Source organism: Manis pentadactyla, chromosome 5, assembly GCF_030020395.1.
Source record: "Manis pentadactyla isolate mManPen7 chromosome 5, mManPen7.hap1, whole genome shotgun sequence".
Classification (NCBI taxonomy): Eukaryota; Metazoa; Chordata; class Mammalia; order Pholidota; family Manidae; genus Manis; species Manis pentadactyla.
In genome coordinates this window covers 69,007,951-69,020,372 of record NC_080023.1, presented here as the reverse complement: position 1 = coordinate 69,020,372, position 12,422 = coordinate 69,007,951, and the positions used below count along the sequence as shown (strand labels likewise).

General features: G+C 33.3%; 1 protein-coding gene across 13 annotated transcripts in view; it reads left to right on the top strand.

The window, feature by feature from the left end:
• The window catches only part of HELQ (helicase, POLQ like), a 45,934-nt gene that overhangs the window by 13,954 nt on the left and 19,558 nt on the right, over nt 1-12,422 (top strand). For all 13 annotated transcript variants that reach the window (XR_005028984.2, XR_005028987.2, XR_005028986.2 and 10 more), the window contains 4 exons: nt 706-945; nt 3,949-4,090; nt 4,449-4,553; nt 12,153-12,411. Coding sequence is in view for 8 of the 13 variants with exons in the window: in XM_036906359.2 (XP_036762254.2) it covers nt 706-945; nt 3,949-4,090; nt 4,449-4,553; nt 12,153-12,411 (746 nt within the window). In the remaining 5 variants the exon portion in view is untranslated. The remainder of the gene's footprint in view (nt 1-705; nt 946-3,948; nt 4,091-4,448; nt 4,554-12,152; nt 12,412-12,422) is intronic.

Below are 12,422 nucleotides of genomic sequence, written 5' to 3'. Positions count from 1 at the left end.
TCAGCCAGAGCTCTGTTCTATCAATGAAGCATACTAAACACAGGGCCATGTGTATTTTATCTTAGACCATATTTGTTATCAGTTTTCAGAAGTTGTTTTTTTATAGTAATTTAGTTGTACTTAGTCTTTCTTTTCTAAAAGGAATTTAAAATAATAGGTATTTCTAGATGCAGAGGTATTGTAAGCTATTACTGAGTCTTCTAAAATGCTAGTGTTAACATATGATACATACAATTTAAAAACATATATGTATCCATCTTTAGAGAAGAAAATTTATGATTTAAAATAGAGCAAATCATCTTAAATAAAGGTATATGTTCTAGTGAGAAAAATTATTGTAACTTCTAAAGCAGAAGTCTAAACCTGGCATTCATGGATTCATACGAAGTACAGGAATGAGCTTCGGCCTATGAACCCTCTGGAATTATATGCCAGGTGTTGTGTTAATGTGAATATTTTTCTTTTTTCCTTAGCTTTAATCAGATTTTCACAGGGTTCTATGATTCACAAAAAGGTTAAGAGAGACTGCCTAATAGTTAATGAAATCAAAATCAGAATCCTAAGAACATTTTATGTACTTATTATCAATAAAAGTAATACTTTTTAAATAAATGAATGTTTATATATCTCTACTAAAATTTAAATGATAGGAACGTTGTCACTATAAGATGGAGGGTTCATATTTCTAACTGACCTTTTTCCTAGGGACTATCTGAAACACAGGGAGGAAGAAAAACTTGAGTTGATTAAGAATTTGAAGAATATCAGCAGTGGCAATCTGTGTCCTATTTTAAAGCACACTGTCCCATTTGGAGTTGCTTATCACCATAGTGGTTTAACAAGTGATGAAAGGAAGCTCCTGGAGGAAGCCTATTCCACGGGAGTTCTCTGCCTTTTCACCTGCACATCCACCCTAGCAGCAGGTGTTAACCTACCAGCACGAAGGTAAGATATAAATAAACATTGACCAGGCTCAAAACTTTTCAACTCCTAACTTGCCAGCAGTTTTATTGTTTTATTGTTTCTCAGTGGTAGGTGAAAATTTATCAAATGTTCTTTCAGCATTTGCTGAGTTGATTGGTTTGTTACCTTTAATATTTTAATGAAAAACAATGCTAGTAGATTTTCTGGCATAAGAATTGCTACTTTCTTTTGTATTCTCTCTATGTGACTTTGGTGTCAGAGTTTATTATCCTAGTTGTGTAGAAACAGTTGCTACGCTTTCCACCAGTTGTATGATCTGAATGAGTTTATTTAACATAGGGTTGAAACCTTGGAACCTTAGAGAACTCATCCATAAAGACTTTTGAGTCCTGTATCTTTTTTTCAAGTAGAACCTTGATTACTTTTTCAGTTGTTACCAAAGCTATAGGCTCTGTAATTTATTTATCTTCTTTATAATTTGTGACTTCAAAATTTGTGACACTTTTTCAAATAAATGGTCAATTTTTATAAATCAGTGAATGTTAAAAAATCTGCAGTTTTGTTAAAAAATCTGCATACATAAAAAATATGCAGTTTTATGTATCTCAATATCACAGTTACTGTGTTATCAGCTCCTCTATTTTCTTACTATTTATGATTTCTCGATTTTTCAATTTCAGAGAGGTGCTAGTCTCCCACTGTAATTATGGAGTTGTCAACTTTTCTTTTTTGGATTTCTAGAAGTTTTTGTTTTGTATTTCAAAACTGTTTGGGTATACAAAGGTTTGCTACAAATATTGCTGAATTATGCCTTTTATTGATATAATAAGTCCTTGTTTTTCTCATTTAGTGATTCTACTTTGAATACTAGAACAACATGATTTTTTGCTAAGAATATCCTTTACCATTCTTTTGTTTTCAACCTGTCACTGATTAAGTTTTCCATTTTTCAGACAATGGGAAGGGAAAAAAGGAAGTCATATGTCCTATTTCTCTTATTTCAATTTTACGCTTAAAATCTTAACAGTTGAAACTAAACATATTTTTCTATCATTTTAGAGGTAATAACTATATCCTCTCCAGAACATAGCAAGAGTCTTAGCATATGTGGGTTCTCCTGCGCTGCCTCACGTAGGCCTCACCTAGAATTTTAGTTCCAGATTTTTTATTTCTTTTCATCTCATAGTCAATAATTGCTTAAACTTACCTGTCAATTATACTTGCTTTTATGTTTACTACTGCCTCTTGTATCCCTCATCTTCCTTCTCTGGTTTATTTTGTATTTTGCCATCCTTGAATAGTTATTTTTTAAATGCCACATTGGGGGCAAAAATTTTTGAGTCTTTGCATAGGCTAAAGATGTCTTTATTTTAGCCTCACACTTTAACACCTTGCTAGGAAAAGAATCACAGATTCAATTTTTTTTTCCTTTGGGGACTTTGTAGTATTGTTCCATGACTGCTACAGGCCAGTGTTCATTTTTGTGTTTGCATAGGTTTGTTTTCCTCTGCAGAAGCTTCTGGACTTTTTAATTTTAAAATTCCATTACAGCGTATAATAATGATTGCAGCTATTACTCTCCATCCCCCATGTCAGAACAGCTTTGAACACATTGTTTTAATAGAAACTCATGACATCTCTGTGAGGGAGGTCATATTTTATTATCCACATTTTATTAAAGGAAAAACTGAGGTGCTGAACAATTAAATAGCTTAACCAACTTCACACCCAACAAATCAGTTTCAAAGCCAAGTTTGAACCTGGGAAATCCAAATCTATAATCCCAACTATCCCAGTTTAGCTACTTTTAATTCATAGGGTTTATCACTTGAATATAAGCTTTCAATCTAAAGTTTCATGCTTTTCTTCAACTTAGAGTAATTTTTTTCAAAATTTCTTTTACTATTTCTTTTCTTTCATTATCTCTGTTCTCTGCCTTTGTAACTTCAGTTAGACAGGGTTGAAGCATTTTAGACTGAGCTTTCATATCAGCTTTTCTTACATATTTTTTCAATCTATATGAGCTGTGTGATTTCTTCAACTTCACTTTCTATGTAACAGAATCAGTTTTTAACTATCTCATTCATCCAGTTCTTCTAATTAATTGTTTTAATGAATTTAACATTTTTCTTATTAATATCCAAGAACCCTCTTCTTTTACTGCTCTTTGTTTATAATAGTCTACTCTTATATTGTGAATATAATACCCTCTAGAATTTTCTGTGGGTACTAATTAGAATTTTTTAAAGTTCTTTTCTGTTCCCTGTGTTACCTGCTTCTGTCAGTATTTATTCTGTGTGTTCTTGTTGCTTTTCTTTTATGTCATCAATTTCCTTCAAGTGCTTGGTAATCTGGACTGTCCATCATGATTATTAAATAAAGTAGTAGGTTGATTAGTATAGGTAAATGACATAGGTTTTCTCTCAGCTTTGAAGAGGAAAGCTGGCTACAGACTTCTGTATACATGAACAGGATTGAAATCACCATGTTTGTAGGTCAAAACAGTTGACTGTTATTTTATATAGTTCACAGTAATATAAATTCATAAATAAATATGCATTTGTTTACGGTACATGGTCAGATTTTTCATTTATGGGGTATAAAATCAAAAATATCTGGAGACTAGGGCTATCTATAGTGGAGTGATCTTAAGTTTTGAGGCTTAAGGTCAAATCATGATTCTGTTAATTACTAATTTTGTGAGTAGAGGTAAGCCACTTAATTTGTGCTTCAGTTAGCCCCTTTGTTTAAATATATATATATGTGTGTGTGTGTGTGTGTGTGTGTATATATATATATAATAAAATTAAAAATAATATTTATTACAAGAGTTTTGTAAGAACTACAAATAATGTACATAAAGAACCTAGAACATCAAATCTTCATAAATAATAGGTACCTATTATTTTGCATTAATACATCCTTAAATTTAATACCACGTAGATATAATGAAATTAAAAAATTTTAAATATGTGCTATTGCTAGATGGAATATCACTTTTAATTGATGTTATCAATTCCATAGAGTTATTTTAAGAGCCCCCTATGTTGGTAAGGACTTTGTAAAGAGGAATCAATATAAACAGATGATTGGCAGAGCTGGCCGTGCTGGAATAGATTCTGCTGGGGAGAGTATCCTTATATTGCAAGAAAAAGACAAGAAACAGGTAACAGTCTGGTTGTTGGCTGGTTGGTTGATCTTCTTTTCTTGGTCTTTGATTTAGCTCCTTCATGAGTTCATCTCTTAAAAGTTAATTATTCATTTCCTTTAAATAATGTTTCTCTTCTATGATTAAGAATTAGAGTTTGAATTAGTTTGATACTTTATATTTCAGGCAAACAATGAAAAATATTTTCCCTATTTAACTTCCATTTTAATGAGGATACTTACTAAAGTTTTACTTTTTTGTCTTTGTATTTTTAACCCCTGCCTTCATAAGATATATGCAATATATAAAGTTTTATACAGAACACTATTTATTTTTTATAATAACACAAAACGTAGTATTGCTTTATCTTTTGTAGGTATTGGAGTTCATAAGCAGACCCTTAGAAAACTGTTACAGTCATCTTATTCAAGAACTTACCAAGGGAATTCAAACTTTATTTCTCTCTTTGATTGGTTTGAAGGTATTTTTTTTAGTATTTTTAAATCTTATTACTGTTGCCTGAGATAGTAGTGGTTAAAAAGTTATGAAAACTGTAAAGTTTGAAAAAAAAGTCAATTTCTAATTGAAAAAGAAGTCTGTGATAAATCTGAATCTGGACTTATATGTGCATTTTTAGTTCTTTGAGTTGTAAAGAATATGAAAGATCAAAAATCATAACTGGGCATCCATTACAAGTAAGAGACAAGTGGATACTGTGGGGCATATAAGGAGCTGTAAAGATATGGGTCCTGATGTGGGATAATCCAGCATCTCTGCCCTTGCAAAAATAAGATTCACCTGTAGTGCTGTGACCATTCTAGGATATTATAACCATTTGTGAGATCTGCTTAGCCTATAACAAGCAGAAAAATTTTTTTAAATACACAACAGGAAAATACTCTTTTTCCTAAAATTAGAAATTAGCTCTCTTTTGTTGGGTTACTTTTTTTTTTTTTCCTTGCTTTTTAAAAAAAATTGATGTATACTTGGCATAAAATATCTGATTAGTTTCAGGTGTATATCATAGTAGGGTTTCTCTTGAGTTAAACTTCTTTTGTACAGTTACTCTTTATTTATTTATTTTATATTATTTTTAAAAGGTGGAATAAAGTTGATACACAATATTATATTGGTTTCGGATGTGCAACAGTGACTTGATAATTACATACATTATTAAATGCTTGCCACAATAAGTGTAGTTCTCCCATTATCATACCAAGATACTATAATATTATTGGTTATATTTCAGTGTTGTAGTTCCATCCTATGTCTAACTTATTTTACAGTTTGTAGTTTGTACTTCTTTATCCCCTTCATCTATTTGATCCATTCCTCAACCCCCCTCTCTATTGTAGCCAACAGTCTGTTGTCAATATTTGTGAGTCTATTTTTTGTTTGTTTTCTTTTTTAGATTCCACATTAAAGTGAAATCATGTGGTATTTGTCTTTCTCTGCCTGGCTTATTTCACTTAGCAGGATACCCTCTAGGTCCATCCATGTTGTTGCAAATGGCAAGACTTCCTTCTTTTTTATGTCTGAGTAATACTCCACTGTGTATATGTACCACATCTTCTTTATCCATTCCTCTTTCAATGGCCACTTTGGTTGCTTCCATATCTTTGCTATTGTAAATAATGCTACAATGAACATAGAGGTACATAAATCTTTTTGAATCAGGGATTTTTGTTTTCTTTGGGTAAATACCCAGAAGTGGAATTGCTGGGTCATATGGTTATTTCTATTTTTAGTTTTCTGACGAATCTCCATGCTGCTTTCCAGAGTGGCTCCACCAGTTTACATTCTCATAACAGTGTAGGTGGGCTCCCTTTTCTCCACATCCTCAACAACACTTGTTATTTCTTGTCTTTTGGATAGTGGCCATTCTGATTGGTGTGAGTTGTTTATCTCATTGTGGTTTTGAGTTGCATTTCCCTGATGATCAGCGATGTGGAGCATCTTTTCATGTGCCTGCTGGCCATCTGTATTTCTTCTTTGGAAAAATGTCTGTTCAGTTCTTCTGCCTATTTTTTAATCAGGTTATTTGCTTTTTGATGTTGAGTTATATGAGTTCTTTATATATTTTGGATATTAACCCCTTGCTGGATATGTCCTTTACATTTATATTCTCCCATACTGTAGCTTGCCTTTTTGTTTTGTTGATGGTTTCCTTTGCTGTGGCAGAAGTTTTTTAGTTTGATGTAGTCCCACTGTTTATTTTTTATTTGTTTCCCTTGCCCAGAGAGATGTATCAGAAAGAAATTTCTCATGCTGATGTTCATGAGAGTCTTGCCTAGTTTCCTTCTGAGAATTTTATGGTTTCATGTCTTACATTTAGGTCTTTAATCCATTTCAAGTTTACTTTTGTGAAGGAGTTAGACAGTAATCCAGCTTCATTCCCTTGAATATAGTTATCCAGTTTTTCCAACACCATGTACTGAAAAGACTGTCTTTTCCCCATTGTTTATTTATGGCTTCTTTGTCACATATTAATTGATTGTATAAGTATTGGTTTATATCTGGGCTCTCTATTCTGTTACATTGATCTGTGGGTCTATTCTTGTGCCAGTACCATACTGTTTTAATCACTGTAGCTTTATAGTGTAGCTTGAAATCTGGGAGCATGATAACCCCAGCTTTGTCTTTCTTTCTCAAGATTTCTTTGGCTGTTTGAGATCTTTTATGGTTCCTTATAAACTTTAGGATTATTTGCTCTAGTTCATTGAAAAGTGCCATGGTATTTTGATAAGGATTGCATTTAATCTGTAAATTGCTTTGGACAGGATGGCCATTTTGACAATGCTAATTCTTTCTTTTCATGAGCTAGATTTCCATTTATTTGTGTCTTTTTCAGTGTCTTTCATCAGTTTCTCATAGTTTTCAGGGCACAGGGCTTTCACTCCCTTGGTAGGTTTATTCCTAGGTATTTTATTCTTTTTAATGCAATTGTAAATGGAGTTATTTTACTGATATCTCTTTCCGCTAGTTTGTTGTTATTATATAGAAATGCAACAGGTTTCTGTATATTGATTTTGTATCCTGAGATTTTGTTGAATACAGTCATTAGTTCTGATAGTTTTTTAGTGGAATCTTTAGTGTTTTCTATAAATAGTATCACGTCATCTGCAAATAGTGACAGTGTAACTACTTCCTTACCAATTTGGATACTTTTTCTTTCTTTTTCTTATCTGACTGCCATGGCTAGGACCTCCAGTACTATGCTGAATAAAAGTGGTGAGAATGGGCATCCTTGTCTTCTTAATCCTGATCTTAGAGGAAAGCTTTGAGCTTTTCGCCATTGAGTATGATGTTAGCTGTGGTTTTGTCATATATGGCATTTATTATAGAGGTATGTTCACTCTATACCCACTTTATTGAGAGTTTTTGTCATGAATGGATGTAGAATTTTGCCAAATGTTTTTCAGCATCTATTGAGATGATCATATGGCTTTTATCCTTCTTTTTGTTAATGTGTTGAATCACATTGATTTGTGGATATTCTACCATCCTTGTATCCCTAGAATAAATCCCACTTTGTTGTGATAAATGATCCTCTTGATATTGGTCTGTTCTTTCTGTTTTTGTAGTGTCTTTGTCTGGTTTTATATTAGAGTAATACTGGCCTTGTAGAATGAGTTTGGAAGTATTCCCTCCTCTTCTGTGTCTTGGAATACTTTAAGAAAGATAGGTATTAGCTCATCTTTAAATGTTTGGTAGAATTTACCCATGAAGCCATCTGGTCCTGGACTTCTGTTTGTTAGGAGTTTTTGGATTACCAGTTCAATTTCATTACTAGCAGTCTGTCTGTTCACATTTTTTGTTTCTTCCTGGGTCAGTCTTGAAGAGTGTACATTTCTAGGAATTTAACCATTCTTATAGATTCTCAAATCTATTGGCATAAAATTTTTCATAGAATTCTCTTATAATTCCTGAATTTTTGTGGTGTCTGCTGTAATTTCTCCTTTTTCATTTCTGATTTTGTTTAGTTGTGTGCAGTCTCTTTTTTTCTTGATAAGTCTATCTAAGGGTTTCTCTACTTTATCTTCTTGAAGAACCAGGTCTTGGTTTCATTGTTTTTTTTTGTTTTGTTTTGTTTTAACTATTGCTTTCTTAGTCTCTAGTTTATTTACTTCTGCTCTGCTCTTTATTATGTCCCTCCTTCTACTAATTTTGGGCTTTGTTCTTCTTTTTCTATTTCCTTTAGTTGTAGGATTAGATTGTTTATTTGAGATTGTTCTTGTTTCTTGATGTAGGCCTGTATTGCTATAAACATCCCTCTTAGAACTGCTTTTGCTGCATCCCACATATTTTAATTTGTTGTGTTCCTGTTTTCATTTGTCTCCATGTATTGTTTGATCTCCTTTTTGATCTGTTCCTTGATACATTTATTATTTAGAAGCATACATGTTTGTGTTTTTTCCAGTGTTTTTCTAATAATTGATTTCTAGTTGCATGCCACTGTGGTCTGAGAATATGCATGATAAAATTTCAGTCTTCTTAAATTTATTCAGACTTGTTTTGTGTCCTAATATGTGATTTATTTTGGAGAACATACCATGCACACTTGAGAAAAATGTGTAGTCTGTTGCTTTTGGCTAGAATGTCCTGAAAATATCTGTTAAGTCCATCTGGGCTAATGTGTCATACAGTGCCTCTCTTTCCTTTTTCTGTTTTTCTGCTGGGATGATTGTCCATTGACGTAAGTGGGGTGTTAAAGTCACCTACTGTAATTGTGTTGCTGTCAGTTTCTCCCTTTAGGTCTGTTAGTATTTGGTTTATATATTTAGGTGCTCCTATGTTGGTACATAGAATGTTTATGATTGTTATATCCTCTCATTGGACTGATCCTTTTATCATCATGTAATGTCCTTCTTTGTCTCTTGTTACATTCTTTGTTTTAAAGTCTATTTTGTCTGTTACATGTATTGCAACTCCAGCTTTCTTTTTCTTTCTTTCTTTTCCTTTCTTCTTTCTTTCTTTCTTTCTTTCTTTCTTTCTTTCTTTCTTTCTTTCTTTCTTTCTTTCTTTCTTTCTTTCTTTCTTTCTTTCTTTCTTTCTATTTATTTATTTTTTCATTTATTTATTTGGTATTGTTGACATACACTTACATGAACAACATTGTGGTAACTAGATTCCCCCCATTATCAAGTCCCCACCACATACCCCATTACAGACACTGTCCATCAGCGTAGTAAGATGCTATAGAATCACTACTTGTCTTCTCTGTGCTATACTGCCTTCTCCATGCCCACCCCCCCGGCATTGTGTGTGCTAATCTTAACGCCCCTTTTTCCCCTTATCTCTCCCTTCCCACCCATCCTCCCCAATCTCTTTCCATTTGGTAACTGTTAGTCCATTCTTGGGTTCTGTGAGTCTGCTGCTGTTTTGTACCTTCAGTTTTTCCTTTGTTCTTATACTCCACAGATGAGTGAAATCATTTGATACTTGTCTTTCTCCACATAACTTATTTCACTGAGCATAATACCCTCTAGCTCCATCCATGTTGTTGCAAATGGTAGGATTTGTTTTCTTCTTATGGCTGAATAATATTCCTTTCTGTACATGTACCACATCTTCTTTATCCATTCATCTACTGTTGGACACTTAGGTTGCTTCCATTTCTTGGCTATTGTAAATAGTGCTGCGATAAACATAGGGATGCATCTGTCTTTTTGAAACTGGGCTGCTGCATTCTTAGGGTAAATTCCTAGGAGTGGAATTCCTGAATCAAATCGTATTTCTGGTTTTAGTTTTTTGAGGAACCTCCATACTGCTTTCCACAAAGGTTGAACCAATTTACATGCCCACTAGCAGTGTAGTAGGGTTCCCCTTTCTCCAACAGTTGCTGTTGTTTGTCTTTTAGATGTTGGCCATCCTAACTGGTGTCCAGCTTTCTTTCTCATCCCTATATGCATGATATGTCTTTTCCATCCCTTCAGTTTCAGTCTATGTGTATCTTTAGATCTGAAGTGAGTCTTTTGTAGGCAGCGAATAAATGGGTCTTGTTTTTTAATCAATTCATTCACCCTATATCTTTTTATTAGCACATTTTAGGCCATTTACATCTAAAGTAGTTCTCAATAAGTATGTAGTATTGGCATTTCGTTAAATGTTTTCTGGTTGTTTTTATTGTTTTTTTTTAATCCTTTCTCTCTTGCTTTCATGTTGTATGTTTTATTACTTTCTTTAGTGTTATGGTTGGGTTCCCTTCTCTTTCTTTTTAGTATATCTATTCTAAGTGTTTGGTTTGTGATTATAGGGTTATTCTTAAGAAATGTTAACATTGTGCCACTGATAAAGATCACAACTCTTTAGTGTAGTATTTAAGAACACTCTCCCATCTTCCCAAATCAATGGTACCCAGGCTGGCCAACTTTTTCCACACAACCTTCTACTCTTCAGGATCTGCAGTCCTCCTCTAGAGCTACAGCACCTAGTCCACTGACTGCTACCCCACATCATGTTAAGTTTTCTCATCTTTCATACTATTTTAAGTACCTGAAACAGCTTATTCCTTCCCTCTTCTTTTCTAAAACCTCTGTCTCCTTCAATACTCAACACTAATTCATTTTCTTCCTTGTAGCCTTTCACTCTTCTAAATTGCCAGAGGATATTATATTATATATCTTTCATCTACAAGGTAATCAAAACTTGTCTCATGATATCTTTTATCAATTGCCTTTTGTATTTCACTGAAACTGTACACTTTCTCAGGGAAGCCTCTCTATGCCTGAATCCAGTCAGTCTGTTGTATGCTTTATAGAACTACATTCCTTTAATAGCACCTGACAGTTTGTGATTTTATTTTTGTTAGTACCTTTATTTTCATTAATTACAGAATCCCAGTGCCTAGCACAATGTCTGGCATGTGGTTGGCATTCAGTAAATACTTGAATTAAGGAGTGGATTGACTTTGGAGTTGGACGTGGGTTAACTTGCAGGTGGGGGCAACAGTGGAGAATCCAGCTTTGCAAAGCTGGGGGGGCCAGAGGCAGAGGCTGGCCAAGATGGTTTAAATCACTGTGTCTTAAAGTTTTCCAGAGGAGCAGAAAGATAACATGATGGTAGCTAGAAGGATCATGTAAAGGTTTCTATTCTTTTTTATCCCTCGTGTTAACTGTAATTAACCAAGTAGGAAACAATATAGAAACTAAGTATGCTGATAATCTGGAAACTGAGTATCAATTCTTGAATATCTTAAAAGTGCAATTCTAGCCTAATTGAATACTATATTAGAAATGATTTTGATTAATAGGAGGAGAAGCACTAGGAAATGTCTGTGCTCCATAATGTTTTGTCATCCTTTTATTGGTTTGATCTGAAATAACTACTTAAGTTTTCCAGTTGAAATATCATCACCGTTTTAAGAGAAAGAAATATACTTATTGATTGACTATATCTTACTATAACATGCTGATTTCAATAAAATTGGCTAATATAAAGTTATTCAAATTCAGAGTCAACTCTACATCTGAACAGCAAATGGAGAGTCAAGTATTACAATTGCCATTATAAGTTCTAAGTAGGAAATAAGGGGAGAGAAAAAGGCAACAAAAGAACAGGGAAAGATGGGACTAAAAGACAAAAAGAGGTAGAAAACTGCTGTTTACTTTTAGGAAGTACATCAGGGAGGTGGAGACTTTCAGTGTGTTTTGTTTTGTTTGTTTTTAATACAGTTTTTAGGGCTAAAAAATTATTTCATGGGTGGCTGGAGAGAGGTAAGGGATGATTTCTGAAGGAGGCTGAGTGGGAATTAGTGATAATTGGTTGGGGAGTAAACAGTGCTTGCAGCTTTGGGGATATATTGTCAATTATTCAAAAACCTCAGGAGTTTTTGAATGAAAAGTATGCTGATTTCATAAAAAGTATGAATTTGATAACTATCTTCTTTAAATTGTTTTTTCTTGCTAATTAAAGGGCCATTATAAAATTACCCTTATATATACAAGTATGTAAAGTTTATACTAATTTTTTATTTCAATAACTTTGAGGTATGGAAATGAGTCATCACCTTGATTAATGTACTTTCAAAATGATGTTTAAATTAAGAAAAATGCTCTAATGATGTCCTGAATTGTTTCAGATTACAACAAATATTGGTGACATATATCACTTCATGAATGGTACGTTTTTTGGTGTTCAGCAAAAGATTTTGTTGAAAGAAAAAAGTCTCTGGGAAATAATTATTGACTCCCTTAGATACCTGACAGAAAAAGGACTCCTACAAAAAGATGCTTTTGTAATGGAAAAGGATCTTCTACAGAAAGACACTATTTATAAGTCTGAAGAAGAGTTCCAATGTACTTTTCGTATTACAAAGTTGGGACGAGCTTCTTTTAAGGGTAAGAGTTTA